This window comes from Centruroides sculpturatus, unplaced genomic scaffold (genome assembly GCF_000671375.1).
Source record: "Centruroides sculpturatus isolate CEXI.00-Female unplaced genomic scaffold, Cexi_2.0 scaffold319, whole genome shotgun sequence".
In the NCBI taxonomy this organism is placed as follows: Eukaryota; Metazoa; Arthropoda; class Arachnida; order Scorpiones; family Buthidae; genus Centruroides; species Centruroides sculpturatus.
In genome coordinates this window covers 596,154-612,228 of record NW_019384636.1, presented here as the reverse complement: position 1 = coordinate 612,228, position 16,075 = coordinate 596,154, and the positions used below count along the sequence as shown (strand labels likewise).

At 36.7% G+C, this 16,075-nt stretch overlaps 1 protein-coding gene across 3 annotated transcripts in view; it reads left to right on the top strand.

Moving 5' to 3' along the window:
- Positions 1-1,432: 1,432 nt before the first annotated feature.
- Positions 1,433-16,075, top strand: part of LOC111625867 (elongation of very long chain fatty acids protein 6-like) — a 34,630-nt gene continuing 19,987 nt past the window's right edge. Inside the window, exon 1 of one of the 3 annotated variants that reach the window (XM_023369107.1) lies at positions 1,433-1,502. In XM_023369107.1, the coding sequence (XP_023224875.1) occupies positions 1,451-1,502 (52 nt within the window). In that variant the 5' untranslated portion in view covers positions 1,433-1,450. Of the gene's footprint in view, positions 1,503-13,261; positions 13,292-13,717; positions 13,741-16,075 lie in introns of those variants that run through there. The other 2 variants (XM_023369111.1, XM_023369112.1) reach the window with 2 other exon arrangements.

Genomic DNA, 16,075 nt, shown 5'->3' with positions numbered 1-16,075 from the left:
AGCCCAAAGATCTGCATGCATTATAAAATCAAATCACTGCTGTGTAGAAGGGATAATAAAGAATCAGGTGAGTGACTAGAGAAAAATTTAATTGCCGAGTAAATATGTGTCAGATAACACGAACGATAAATACAAGGAAATTATAAGGTAACTTAGACAGTTTTATTTCTTTTTGATGTAAACGAAATATTTTTAAGTGTTCGGTAACGAAAGTTATACGCATCTGAAATACTGATATTTTTTATGCCATTTAAAAATAACAAGTATGCTATTACTATTAATATTCGAAAGATTACTTATTTTTGCAAAAGAATAAAAATTTCAGAAAAGTGAACTTTACATTTCTGTGTGCATATGTTTATGTTTTATTTAACATATATTATTATACAAATTAATATAAAAATAACTTAAAATTAAAATAAAATTTGTTTATTTTTGGTCGCATGTTCTCCTATCCCTATTTACTCTATGTTAAAATGACCTTGTTTAACACTGTTTCGCTTAGCACTTTGTTGTCTAGGAACGAATCCCCCGCTATACTGTAAATATAATAATTTCAGAGAAGTTCAAACGTTAAACTTGTACGGCAAGCAGAAATACACGTTTGACGTTTGACCTCCAAGTAAATCACGTTGCGCCACACGTTCACGTCGCGCACTGACTCATGGGATATTGTTCAAAAATGGCGAAAACGTTTAACAACGACAATTATTACTAGCGAAGGTAAATAAACAAATTAAACTATTTTAAAGTATTTATAGGATGTTTAATAACACTAAATAATTATTTTTAATTAGAGTCGTGTCTCCTACCTTACGATAGGACTACCTAATACTTTTGTTGAGGGAAGTAGTGGCTTATGTAAATCCGAAAGCAGCTCGGGAAATTATTTTTAGAAACTTTACAAACGTATTACACAGTTGATGGTAGAAGATGATGTGAAAGAATAAACCTATTCCTACAGAATTATGATAAACTATTATGAACAGAAATATATGTAAATTCTATAGGCACTTCACATCACTTGCAAAAAAATTGAATAATTAAATAATTTCTGGATTAAAATCGTCTGANTATATAGTTTGCACCAAAAGAAAGTAAAACTGTCCAAATTTATTCTTTTACCTTACAATTTCCTAATAAGTACGGTACAGTACCTTCGTGTTAAACTATGCGCATCTAACCAATAGTCTAATGTTTTCCATACTTGCTCGATCTAAAATCTTTCGTTATTTCTTTATCAACGGTTTCTATTTTTCTTTTAATGCTTGGAGATCTTTGGCATGTTTTTACGCAGCCTCTATATTTAAAACACATAATATGTAGCGAACTGGGTGACCTTGCATTATTCTTCTAGCCATTCCGGTCTTCGATCATTCACTGAGTGATTAATTTTTTATAGGACTTTGTAAAAATCTTATTTATATGAAATTCCAGCCCAAAGATCTGCATGCATTATAAAATCAAATCACTGCTGTGTAGAAGGGATAATAAAGAATCAGGTGAGTGACTAGAGAAAAATTTAATTGCCGAGTAAATATGTGTCAGATAACACGAACGATAAATACAAGGAAATTATAAGGTAACTTAGACAGTTTTATTTCTTTTTGATGTAAACGAAATATTTTTAAGTGTTCGGTAACGAAAGTTATACGCATCTGAAATACTGATATTTTTTATGCCATTTAAAAATAACAAGTATGCTATTACTATTAATATTCGAAAGATTACTTATTTTTGCAAAAGAATAAAAATTTCAGAAAAGTGAACTTTACATTTCTGTGTGCATATGTTTATGTGTTATTTAACATATATTATTATACAAATTAATATAAAAATAACTTAAAATTAAAATAAAATTTGTTTATTTTTGGTCGCATGTTCTCCTATCCCTATTTACTCTATGTTAAAATGACCTTGTTTAACACTGTTTCGCTTAGCACTTTGTTGTCTAGGAACGAATCCCCCGCTATACTGTAAATATAATAATTTCAGAGAAGTTCAAACGTTAAACTTGTACGGCAAGCAGAAGTACACGTTTGACGTTTGACCTCCAAGTAAATCACGTTGCACCTCACGTTCACGTCGCGCACTGACTCATGGGATATTGTTCAAAAATGGCGAAAACGTTTAACAACGACAATTATTATTAGCGAAGGTAAATAAACAAATTAAACTATTTTAAAGTATTTATAGGATGTTTAATAACACTAAATAATTATTTTTAATTAGAGTCGTGTCTCCTACCGTACGATAGGACTACCTCATACTTTTGTTGTGGGAGGTAGTGGCTTATGTAAATCCGAAAGCAGCTCGGGAAGTTATTTTTAGAAACTTCACAAACGTATTACGCAGTTGATGGTAGAAGATGATGTGAAAGAACAAACCTATTCCTACAGAATTATGATAAGCTATTATGAACAGAAATATATGTAAATTCTATAGGCACTTCACATCACTTGCAAAAAAATTGAATAATTAAATAATTTCTGGATTTAAATCGTCTGTTTGTTTACAATATTATTCATAAATGCTTAAATAATCATTATTTTAATAAAATACGTCATAATTTTAACCCCAAACACAAAAAATGAAGAAGTTTAAGTCGAACTTCTACTCGCCATGCTAGACATAGCAAACGCCATTGTCAACCTTCTAGAATTGACAGACGGCGGTCCTCGACGTCCGACGTTCACTTTTTGGGCTGAAAACGTCGGCCGCAACTTCTCTATTATTTATGACATCGCCACAATGCAGACTGCAATTTTTAATCGTATTTTCTTAATTAAAAATATATGCTCTCCATCTCATATTAGTAGTGTCTTGCGGCGGTCGGATGGCCGAGCGGTCAAGGTGGCAGCCCACCGCTCTGGGGGACCAGGGTTCGAATCCGAACGGGTCGAAAAATCCCCAGGAATTTTTCGGGGACTGTCTGTTCGGATATGTCGGGCCCCGTCCCTTACCACTCGGCAGCCCCATTGTGGGCCTGGCCGAACCCATAATGGACTTGCAAAAGAGGCCCTCTTAGTGCCCACAGGGCGGAAAGGGTTAATTAAAAAAACAAAAAAAGTAGTGTCTTAAGCCTGTACTTTACAGTATATCATAATTTTCCTTTTAGCAATAGTCATGCCAATGCTGCATCTATATCTCCTATCAGGGGAAGTGTTTTGAATTGAAATAACAAGATTTCCGGTTAGCATCGGACATATGTTCATCGGGGCCTCTTGTCCCTAGGTTTTTCATATCTCGTCTCAGCTTTCATCTAACTTTATTCCCGAGACCGAGGAAAGACGGACGGACGGACGACAGTGGGAATTTATAGATACACAATTTTTTCAAACTTTACACATATTACATGAATATAATACGTGCGAAGAAAAGAAACGCTCTAACCGTTGAACATAAACCTCAATTTATGACAATCAATTTACGTGCTGGGAAAATATGCCATAAATCGAAAAAGACTTTCCGTGCAAACCGAATTACTATTTGGAACTTAAAAATCTTATAATATAATCGAGATGGGTTGATAATAATAATAATAATAAGCGCATAGCCCAGACGGTTAGGAGTTGAAAGTTGAAATTTGGTACAAAGTTAGGGTACGTCATGAGAATGTACACAAAGAAGGGATTTTTCGAAATTCATCCCCCCTGCATGGGAGAGAGAGTAGATTAAGGATTACCGTGAACAAAGTCAGCTCTTACTGTACTATTTTAGATGCGGTTTTTTGCGTTTTTTCAGAAAATCGAACATATTTTTATGCCATCTAAAAATTCTCTAATTAGTCTCGGAAGAAGGGAGACCTAATTCTTGCACCCGGTGAAAACGGGTAACATCGGCTATAATCTAATAATCTTAATCTTCGGTATCGTTACTTTTTGCCCGAGCAACGCAGGGCTAATCTGCTAGTATATATATATTTTTATTTATTTTTGAAGTTAGAAGTTGTTTTGTTAAATTTAAGTAAAATTTTATTTGCACTTGAAAATAAGATAAATAAAAATTAAGTATTGAATAGATTTTTTTTTTATTTGTTATTGTTGTTGCAAAAATTTGTTTTAAAAAGGATTCCAAAACATTTGAACATATAGTAAATCCGGAAGAGGTGAATCCCCTTTCTAAATATTGTTATATTTTTTTATTTATAGCAATACCGATGAAAAATTGTACTATATTATGCTGGTGAAATACGCTAACAATAAGTAATAGTATCAATGTGAAAAACACATAAACAAATTTGTTATTAATTAACAAAAAATATACAAATGGCCAATCTATTCCATATTACTATGGGTTAGTTAATCATGCTATACGGGAGAGATAGACCTACGTAAATTGGGACAGACAAACAGACAAAATAAACTTTATTATGCCCGACACCGCTAGGCACAGTCGCGATGAATATATACAGGGTGTACATAGAGGTTACATGCCGAGCAGAAAACCCGACAGTGAACGTAAAAGAAAAGAAAACAAAATACACATAAATATAAAATCATGACGTCCTGAGTCATGTCGTAAATCACGAAACCGAAGACATTGCAGTTTGCGTGAAGGTTAGTCAAAACAAAAAGCTCGCGTATGTACAGTATGAGAGGATACAGTCCCTGCACAACGCTAGTGCAACATAGACACACAATGAAAGTACATTGATGGAGGCCTGAACAAAACAAATNCTCATATTAGTAGTGTCTTGCGGCGGTCGGATGGCCGAGCGGTCAAAGTGGCAGCCCACCGCTCTGGGGACCAGGGTTTGAATCCGAACGGGTCGAAAAATCTCCAGGAATTTTTCGGGGGCGGTCCGTTCGGATATGTCGGGTCCCGTCCCTTACCACTCGGCAGCCCCATTGTGGGACTGGCCGAACTCATAATGGGCTTGCAAAAGAGGCCCTCTTAGTGCCCACAGGGTGGAAAGAGTTAAAAAAAACAAAAAAAAAAGTAGTGTCTTGCGCCTGTACTGTACAGTACGTCATACTTTTCCTGTTAGCAATAGTCATGCCGATGCTGCATCTATATCTCCTATTAGGGGAAGTGTTTTGAATTGAAATAACAAGATTTCCGGTTGGCATCGGACATAAGTTCATCGGGGCCTCTTGTCCCTAGGTTTTTCATATCTCGTCTCAGCTTTCATCTAACTTTATTCCCGAGACCGAGGAAAGACGGACGGACGGACGACAGTGGGAATTTATAGATACACAATTTTTTCAAACTTTACACATATTACATGAATATAATACGTGCGAAGAAAAGAAACGCTCTAACCGTTGAACATAAACCTCAATTTATGACAATCAATTTACGTGCTGGGAAAATATGCCATAAATCGAAAAAGACTTTCCGTGCAAACCGAATTACTGTTTGGAACTTAAAAATCTTATAATCGAGATGGGTTGATAATAATAATAATAATAAGCGCATAGCCCAAACGATTAGGAGTTGAAAGTTGAAATTTGGTACAAAGTTAGGGTACGTCATGAGAATGTACACTAAGAAGGGAATTTTCGAAATTCACCCCCCCGCATGGGAGAGAGAGTAGATTAAGGATTACCGTGAACAAAGTCAGCTCTTACTGTAATATTTTAGATGCGGTTTTTTGCGTTTTTCAGAAAATCGAACATATTTTTATACCATCTAAAAATTCTCTAGTCTCGGAAGAAGGGAGACCTAATTCTTGCACCCGGTGAAAACGGGTAACATCGGCTATAATCTAATAATCTTAATCTTCGGTATCGTTACTTTTTGCCCGAGCAACGCTGGGCTAATCTGTTAGTATATATATATTTTTATTTATTTTTGAAGTTAGAAGTTGTTTTGTTAAATTTAAGTAAAATTTTATTTGGACTTGAAAATATGATAAATAAAAATTAAGTATTGAATAGATTTTTTTTGTTATTGTTGTTACAAAAATTTGTTTTAAAAAGGATTCCAAAACATTTGAACATATAGTAAATCCGGGAGAGATGAATCCTCTTTCTAAAAATTGTTATATTTTTTTATTTATAGCAATACCGATGAAAAATTGTACTATATTATGTTGGTGAAATACGCTAACAATAAGTAATAGTATCAATGTGAAAGACACATAAACAAATTTTTTATTAATTAACAAAAAATATACAAATGGCCAATCTATCCCATTGATACTATTACTTATTGTAAGACACATAAACAAATTTTTTATTAATTAACAAAAAATATACAAATGGCCAATCTATCCCACATCACCATGGGTTAGTTAATCATGCTATACGGGAGAGATAAACCTGCGTAAATTGGGACAGACAGACAGACAGACAGACAAAATAAACTTTATTATGCCCGACACCGCTAGGCACAGTCACGATGAATATATACAGGGTGTACATAGAGGTTACATGCCGAGCAGGAAACCTGACAGTGAGCGTAAAAGAAAATAAAACAAAATACACATAAATATAAAATCATGTCGTCCCGAGTCATGTCGTAAATCACGAAACCGAAGACATTGCAGTTGCGTGAAGGTTAGTCAAAACAAAAAGCTCGCGTATGTACAGTATGAGAGGATACAGTCCCTGCACAACGCTAGTGCAACATAGACACACAATGAAAGTACATTGATGGAGGCCTGAACAAAACAAATGAAACAACGCATGAACACGGATGCCAAGGCGAAAATGGTGTACAGACCTTGTACAGTAACAGACACAGCGTAAATGCACAGTACAATAGGCATAAGGATATTATAAGATCTTCAGCAATACAAAGATACGAAAAGTGGGGAAAAACCTTTATCAATGTATTAATGTTCTGTTAAAGTTTGACCATCCTTTGAAAAAGGGAAAAGTACTTTTTACTCGACACTAAATTTCCACGGCCAATTGAGATTATTTTCTTCAACATAAAGTTTGAGCTCGTTCCTTATGTCCTCCAGCAGTGGGCAAGACAAAAGATAATGCCTTACCCCATCACGCACATCGCAGTTTGGACAGCAGTCAGTGTCGCTGTGTAGAAACCGATGTAAGTAGACATTAAATTTACCATGTTCTGAAAGCAGCTATGACATCTGGTGTTGAGGGTGGATCCATTTCCAGCTGAGGCGTCTTGCTACGTCTAGGAAGAACTGCCGGGAAATGTACGTTCCCATTCTTGTTGCCACGCTACAATTGTATGCTGCCACAGGAGCTGTTTTAACCTGGAGACCGGTAAATGGCTGTACACTGGGATGATGTCTCTGAAAGAGGTAGCCACACGTGCGAGGAAGTCTGCACGTTCGTTACCTGAAGTGCCGCAGTGCCTCTTAATCCATTTGATATAATAATTATTACTGGACTGATCTGCAGAGAACAAAGTATCTCTAGCAAAGGGATGAGTGGTATCTTTGTTAGTCAAGACTTGGACCGTGGTCTGGCTGTCAGTGAAAATAGTAATATTGTAGTTGTTGAAATTTTTATTACAGAATTCTATTGCTTTGAAGACAGCAAGCATTTCTGCTTGAAACACTGAGCACTCCGGGTGCAGGGGAAAGGTGTCGTGATGAAATTCCTCACTACCGACATACACAACAAAAGCACTTACGGTGCCTTGAACAGTCTTGGAGCCATCGGTAAAAACTTCGATGCTGATAGCATGGTCATGAGCCCCAAGGCCCCTTCTGAGGGCAGGATGAGGGAGATCTGGGAAAGGTCTACTTATTTCGTAACAGGATGCATCATACACATTGTCCGAGATGGTAATGCTTTTACCACGGAAAAGAAGAAATCTACCTGTATAGTACTGGATCTGCTGCAGGATGGGGGCTTCCCGGCAAGCACAGGAAGTGCAGCGTTAGACACGGTGGAATAACATCTGGTCAGGCGCAGGAGCGCCAGGCGTTGTGCTGTTCTGAGACACCGATGATTATGGGAATGGAAGGTAGTCTCTCTCCATACAGAAGCATAACAAATAGTGGGCAAAAACACGCAGTCATAGATGGCATTGACAGCTACATGATCAAATTCCCATCTGTTCCTGGCAACTCGGAGCAGATTATTATCTCTTTACCAACGATTTCTGATCTGTCCCTATCCGATGTAGATTAGTACTCACATTAGTTCATTAGTACTGGGGCGCCTTTTGTGCATATAAGACATCATACGAGGCATCTGACTGATCTGCGCATTGACTTCTAATCCAGATAGCCGGGATTCAATTCCTTGGAGTAACCAACAAACTATTAATTGCTGCTTTGTGGCCTATTCAGCCTTCATTGAGTTCAGTACTTTCTCAACTGTAAAAACAACTGAAAGGCGACGCGTCAGAATGAACATCGACAGCCAGTAAGATTTCTAGTTTCGATATCTGATGCCGATACTGGTCGGTATCGATATTTTAAAGACCAATACAGATACCGGTATCGATACTTTAAAAGTACGCATAATACCAAAAAAAAATTATCGATACTTTTGTGGAATCGGGATGTCCCCAATAATGACATACGATTGCTGCTAGATGTCGATGAAAGTCGTACCATTCGATGGAAAAAAACGACAACAGCGGCCTCTTGCACGCACGCGGTTTAAATGAACCATTACAGATTCTTTTTTATCACAGTAGTATACCGATGTCGGTTGAAGTAGAAGCGGCCTACATAAGAATAGTCATACGTTACACATAACAATTGTTTAGTACTCTACGTTCTTTCGGCTGCTTTAGCAACCATCGTCAGGATACATATAAAAAGAATATTGGAAGATAAAGTAAAACGTTTAAATTATAAATTTGCGTACGTGTAATGGAATGTTGGCATTGNGAACATATAGTAAATCCGGAAGAGGTGAATCCCCTTTCTAAATATTGTTATATTTTTTTATTTATAGCAATACCGATGAAAAATTGTACTATATTATGCTGGTGAAATACGCTAACAATAAGTAATAGTATCAATGTGAAAAACACATAAACAAATTTGTTATTAATTAACAAAAAATATACAAATGGCCAATCTATTCCATATTACTATGGGTTAGTTAATCATGCTATACGGGAGAGATAGACCTACGTAAATTGGGACAGACAAACAGACAAAATAAACTTTATTATGCCCGACACCGCTAGGCACAGTCGCGATGAATATATACAGGGTGTACATAGAGGTTACATGCCGAGCAGAAAACCCGACAGTGAACGTAAAAGAAAAGAAAACAAAATACACATAAATATAAAATCATGACGTCCTGAGTCATGTCGTAAATCACGAAACCGAAGACATTGCAGTTTGCGTGAAGGTTAGTCAAAACAAAAAGCTCGCGTATGTACAGTATGAGAGGATACAGTCCCTGCACAANACGTCCTGAGTCATGTCGTAAATCACGAAACCGAAGACATTGCAGTTTGCGTGAAGGTTAGTCAAAACAAAAAGCTCGCGTATGTACAGTATGAGAGGATACAGTCCCTGCACAACGCTAGTGCAACATAGACACACAATGAAAGTACATTGATGGAAGCCTGAACAAAACAAATGAAACCCCGCATGAACACGGACGCCAAGGCGAAAATGGTGTACAGATCTTGTACAGTAACAGACACAGCGTAAATGCACAGTACAATAAGCATAAGGATATTATAAGATCTTCAGCAATACAAAGATACGAAAAGTGGGGAAAAACCTTTATCAATGTATTAATGTTCTGTTAAAGTAAAGTTTGACCATCCTTTGAAAAAAGGAAAAGTACTTTTTACTCGACACTAAAATTTCCACGGCCAATTGAGATTATTTTCTTCAACATAAAGTTTGAGCTCGTTCCTTATGTCCTCCAGCAGTGGGCAAGGCAAAAGATAATGCCTTACCTCACCACGCACATCGCAGTTTGGACAGTAGTCAGTGTCGCTGTGTAGAAACCGATGTAAGTAGACATTAAATTTACCATGTTCTGAAAGCAACTGTGACATCTGGTGTTGAGGGTGGACCCATTTCCAGCTGAGGCGTCTTGCTACGTCTGGGAAGAACTGCCGGGAAATGTACGTTCCCATTCTTGTTGCCACGTTACAATTGTATGCTGCCAGAGGAGCTGCTTTAACCTGGAGACCGGTAAATGGCTGTACACTGGGTTGATGTCTCTGAAGGAGGTAGCCACACGTGCGAGGAAGTCTGCACGTTCGTTACCTGGAGTGCCGCAGTGCCCCTTAATCCATTTGATATGATAATTATTACTGGACTGATCTGCAGAGAACAAAGTGTCCCTAGCAAGGGGATGAGTGGTATCTTTGTTAGTCAAGACTTGGACCGTGGCCTGGCTGTCAGTGAAAATAGTAATATTGNTTCACATTGATACTATTACTTATTGTAAGACACATAAACAAATTTTTTATTAATTAACAAAAAATATACAAATGGCCAATCTTTCACATTGATACTATTACTTATTGTAAGACACATAAACAAATTTTTTATTAATTAACAAAAAATATACAAATGGCCAATCTTTCACATTGATACTATTACTTATTGTAAGACACATAAACAAATTTTTTATTAATTAACAAAAAATATACAAATGGCCAATCTATCCCACATCACCATGGGTTAGTTAATCATGCTATACGGGAGAGATAAACCTGCGTAAATTGGGACAGACAGACAGACAGACAGACAAAATAAACTTTATTATGCCCGACACCGCTAGGCACAGTCACGATGAATATATACAGGGTGTACATAGAGGTTACATGCCGAGCAGGAAACCTGACAGTGAGCGTAAAAGAAAATAAAACAAAATACACATAAATATAAAATCATGTCGTCCCGAGTCATGTCGTAAATCACGAAACCGAAGACATTGCAGTTGCGTGAAGGTTAGTCAAAACAAAAAGCTCGCGTATGTACAGTATGAGAGGATACAGTCCCTGCACAACGCTAGTGCAACATAGACACACAATGAAAGTACATTGATGGAGGCCTGAACAAAACAAATGAAACAACGCATGAACACGGATGCCAAGGCGAAAATGGTGTACAGACCTTGTACAGTAACAGACACAGCGTAAATGCACAGTACAATAGGCATAAGGATATTATAAGATCTTCAGCAATACAAAGATACGAAAAGTGGGGAAAAACCTTTATCAATGTATTAATGTTCTGTTAAAGTTTGACCATCCTTTGAAAAAGGGAAAAGTACTTTTTACTCGACACTAAATTTCCACGGCCAATTGAGATTATTTTCTTCAACATAAAGTTTGAGCTCGTTCCTTATGTCCTCCAGCAGTGGGCAAGACAAAAGATAATGCCTTACCCCATCACGCACATCGCAGTTTGGACAGCAGTCAGTGTCGCTGTGTAGAAACCGATGTAAGTAGACATTAAATTTACCATGTTCTGAAAGCAGCTATGACATCTGGTGTTGAGGGTGGATCCATTTCCAGCTGAGGCGTCTTGCTACGTCTAGGAAGAACTGCCGGGAAATGTACGTTCCCATTCTTGTTGCCACGCTACAATTGTATGCTGCCACAGGAGCTGTTTTAACCTGGAGACCGGTAAATGGCTGTACACTGGGATGATGTCTCTGAAAGAGGTAGCCACACGTGCGAGGAAGTCTGCACGTTCGTTACCTGAAGTGCCGCAGTGCCTCTTAATCCATTTGATATAATAATTATTACTGGACTGATCTGCAGAGAACAAAGTATCTCTAGCAAAGGGATGAGTGGTATCTTTGTTAGTCAAGACTTGGACCGTGGTCTGGCTGTCAGTGAAAATAGTAATATTGTAGTTGTTGAAATTTTTATTACAGAATTCTATTGCTTTGAAGACAGCAAGCATTTCTGCTTGAAACACTGAGCACTCCGGGTGCAGGGGAAAGGTGTCGTGATGAAATTCCTCACTACCGACATACACAACAAAAGCACTTACGGTGCCTTGAACAGTCTTGGAGCCATCGGTAAAAACTTCGATGCTGATAGCACGGTCATGAGACCCAAGGCCTCTTTTGAAGGCAGGATGAGAAAGATCTGGGAAAGGTCTACTTATTTCGTAACAGGATGCGTCATACACATTGTCTGAGAGGGTAATGCTTCTACCACGGAAAAGAAGAAATCTACCTGTATAGTACTGGATCTGCTGCAGGATGGGGGCTTCCCGGCAAGCCCCCATCCTGCTTGCGGGGATTCCTTGCTTGCCGGGAAGCCCCCATCCTGCAGCGTTAGACAAGGTGCAAGGAAGTGCAGCGTTAGACAAGGTGGAATAACATCTGGTCAGGCGCAGGAGCGCCAGGCGTTGTGCTGTTCTGAGACACCGATGATTATGGGAATGGAAGGTAGCCTCACTCCATACAGCAGAAGCATAACAAATAGTGGGCAAAAACACGCAGTCATAGATGGATTGACAGCTATATGATCAAATCCCCATCTGTTCCTGGCAACTCGGAGCAGATTATTATCTCTTTACCAACGATTTCTGATTTGTCCCTATCCGATGTAGAGTAGTACTCACATTAGTTCATTAGTACTGGGGCGCCTTTTGTGCATATAAGACATCATACGAGGCATCTGACTAATCTGCGCATTGACTTTTAATCCAGATAGCCGGGATTCAATTTAACCAACAAACCTTGGAGTAACCAAGACCTTGGAGTAACCAACAAAATATTAATTGCTGCTTTGGGGCTTATTCAGCCTTCATTGAGTTCAGTACTTTCTCAACTGTAAAAACAACTGAAAGGCGACGCGTCAGAATGAACATCGACAGCCAGTAAGATTTCTAGTTTCGATATCTGATGCCGATACTGGTCGGTATCGATATTTTAAAGACCAATACAGATACCGGTATCGATACTTTAAAAGTACGCATAATACCAAAAAAAAATTATCGATACTTTTGTGGAATCGGGATGTCCCCAATAATGACATACGATTGCTGCTAGATGTCGATGAAAGTCGTACCATTCGATGGAAAAAAACCGACAATAGCGCCTCTTGCACGCACGCGGTTTAAATGAACCATTACAGATTCTTTTTTATCACAGTAGTATACCGATGTCGGTTGAAGTAGAAGCGGCCTACATAAGAATAGTCATACGTTACACATAACAATTGTTTAGTACTCTACGTTCTTTCGGCTGCTTTAGCAACCATCGTCAGGATACATATAAAAAGAATATTGGAAGATAAAGTAAAACGTTTAAATTATAAATTTGCGTACGTGTAATGGAATGTTGGCATTGAAGTTTATAATCCCAAAACATGTGAAATCATGTACATACACTACTATCAATAGAAATAATAAACAAAAAATTAAAGGAATAAATATCAAATTGAAGTTTCCAATATTCCACTATACGTAAGTAAATTTAAAATTTAAACTTAAAACTTTTCGTAAATCTATATCTCTCTCTATATATATATATATAAATGGACATGTATGTCCCTATATTTCACTTTTTCGCCAAAACTACACATCGCACGTGAATGGTGTTTGTATGTGATAGTAGCCCCAAGTCTCCATTCGTGCATAGGGGTGGTTGCGTCTCGATAGCTATAAGGGTGCGGGAGATATGGACTTGAAAGTGGTTGAAAGTGGCTTTCTATTTCGAATGTTTTGTTCGAATTAAATTCGAACATAAAATTCGAATATTGGTTCGATTATAGAACGATTGTAAACGTTCCAGAAACGTTGAAAATAGTTCGTTTGACTTGACGTGAACAGGAGACGTTCAGAAATAGAATCGGGACCAGGTCTCTAATTAGTCTGGAATCGGGGGACCTAATTCTTGCATTCTGTGAAAACGGGTAAGATTGGCTATAATATAATTATCTTAATCTTCTCTATCGTTACTTTTTAAAAACCCAGCGAAGCGGGTCCTTGCAGCTAGATTCTAGATTACTTAGAAAAACAGTCTTTTATATATATAAAAAAACTATATTACATACAATAAAAATCCAGCGAAGCGGGTTCTTGCAGCTAGTTTAAATATAAATGTTCTGAGTTATGTTCCAATATTCGTTTTGTATGTGTCCTGACTGCTAGACCAGTGAAAAACGTTTGAGAAAATAAACAATTTTGATAAAGAAGGTTTATGTAAAGATTTTTTTTATGTAAACTAAATTGTAAAATCTTCGGCCCTGTTCAAAACATTACACTAATAGAGAATTAAATCATAAGGAACTGGAATTGTATGGAGAGAAGAGAGGTCAATAGAGAACTAAGAAACATGAAAGAAATAAAAGATATTAGATCAATAGGTAAATCCAAAAACATGAGAGGATAAAAGAAAAGATCTCAAAGAGGTAGAAAGAGGAAATTAAAAAGAAAATTTTGGGACAGAAAGGAGTGGAAGAATATTGAAATTGCCCTCAGTAGCCGTAAAAGTTCTTTAAAAAAAACGGAGGTAACATTTTCCAGGTATGACCGAGACATCTTTCTCGTTGTTTCGTTTAATTTAAACTACTTTACAGCGTTTTAAGCAAGATCCGTGTTCAGTATTGCACTGTGGCGTACATCTGGGGTGATGTGGGTGTTCCAAGAAGCATTAGGAATAAAATTTAAAGTAAAAATTTAGTTTTAAACAACAAATTTAAAATTACATTTTATTAATGAATAATTGAACAACGATCAATTATTTCATATCTTATTATAATAAAAAAGTTGCCATCTTTATTTTTATTTTAATAGAAAATGAAATAAAAGCACTTGGACTTTCCCATAATTCTTTATTTGTTTTTATCCTTAATAGTTGTTATCATTACCTTTAAGTCTTCAGATTTACGTAGAATTACTGATATGAATGATTTCTCGTAAAATGGGAGTCATTTAACTATCGTAAGAATATTATCTTTTTCCACCTCTTCAACATACAGTACATATTTTTCAGTCTAATTTCGATGACAACTATGATTAATAGGCAATATTACTGATTGTGACATCGTCACAATGCCGGGATGCAATTTTTCATTATATTTTAATTTAAAAAATCACGTGATTTCCATTCCAGACAGGAAGTTAGGGCCTCTAAGCATTACATATCTAATCTCGATTTTTATCTATCTAACTCCGTTTTCGTTATTAAGGAAGGAAAGAGGGGCAGACAAACGACAGTGGATCTATAGACCTACATTAAGTTATTTCAAATTGTAGACCTGTAGATTCCTACTGTCACACACACACACACAAATATTTATCTCAAAGAATTTCATTAAAAAAATAACTTTTATATTTTAAACCTTGAGTTGAGAGTTAGAGAAATAACTTGGAAGCTTTTTGAGGTACAGTCCCATATCTCCCGAATATCTCTTCGATTTTCATGAAAATTTCTAGAAACATTTCATCCTAATAAACCTCCCTGCAAAATTTCAAGAATTTTCGACAAAAGGTATAGGAGTTATTAAGCTTTAAAGTAAGTGAAAAAAATCATGCCTCCCAGACACACTAACATCCATATATAGGCCTATATATATAGGAAGACCCCAACTCTTTATTTTTTCAATTCTCGATATCTCAAGATCCGTGTCAAAAATGTAAAAATCTTGGAGGTCATTTTTTGGCCGATTGCCATACTATTTCTCTATTTTACAGCCGGAAAAGTAAAAATGAATCCTCGGTTATCAATCGTTTATTTATAGGGGAAATCCTTTTACTTTGGAATACCTTGTACGGGACAAGCTCGTCATTTGAAAAATAATACATTGAGAAGTAGTAAGTAGCGATATCTAGTAGCTATTTCATTACAACATTTAGAATGCATGACGTAAAGTCGGCCATTTTGACTCGTTTCACCGCTGTGACACGTCGTGTGATTTTTATAGGTGTTTGTTTTTTTTGCAATCCATTTGTATCTTGGTTTTAATCGAAATATTTTGAGGTGAGTAATTTAATTAAGGTGCAGTTAGTTGATAACTACATTCGTAACCACTTATTATAATAAATAACATTGGATTTCTGTAATTCAAAAATTATAACCATACTTTGTTATAAACAAGAGAAAATTGTATTTTGGGACAATGAATTTTTTGTACCTTGGGACTGTCCGAAAGTACAAGGCATTGCTTTTCTCAACTATATATTTAATATTATTTTGTTTACTTTTGTTATTATGTTTCTGTTGGCCGCGAAGAAAAAAATGAAGTG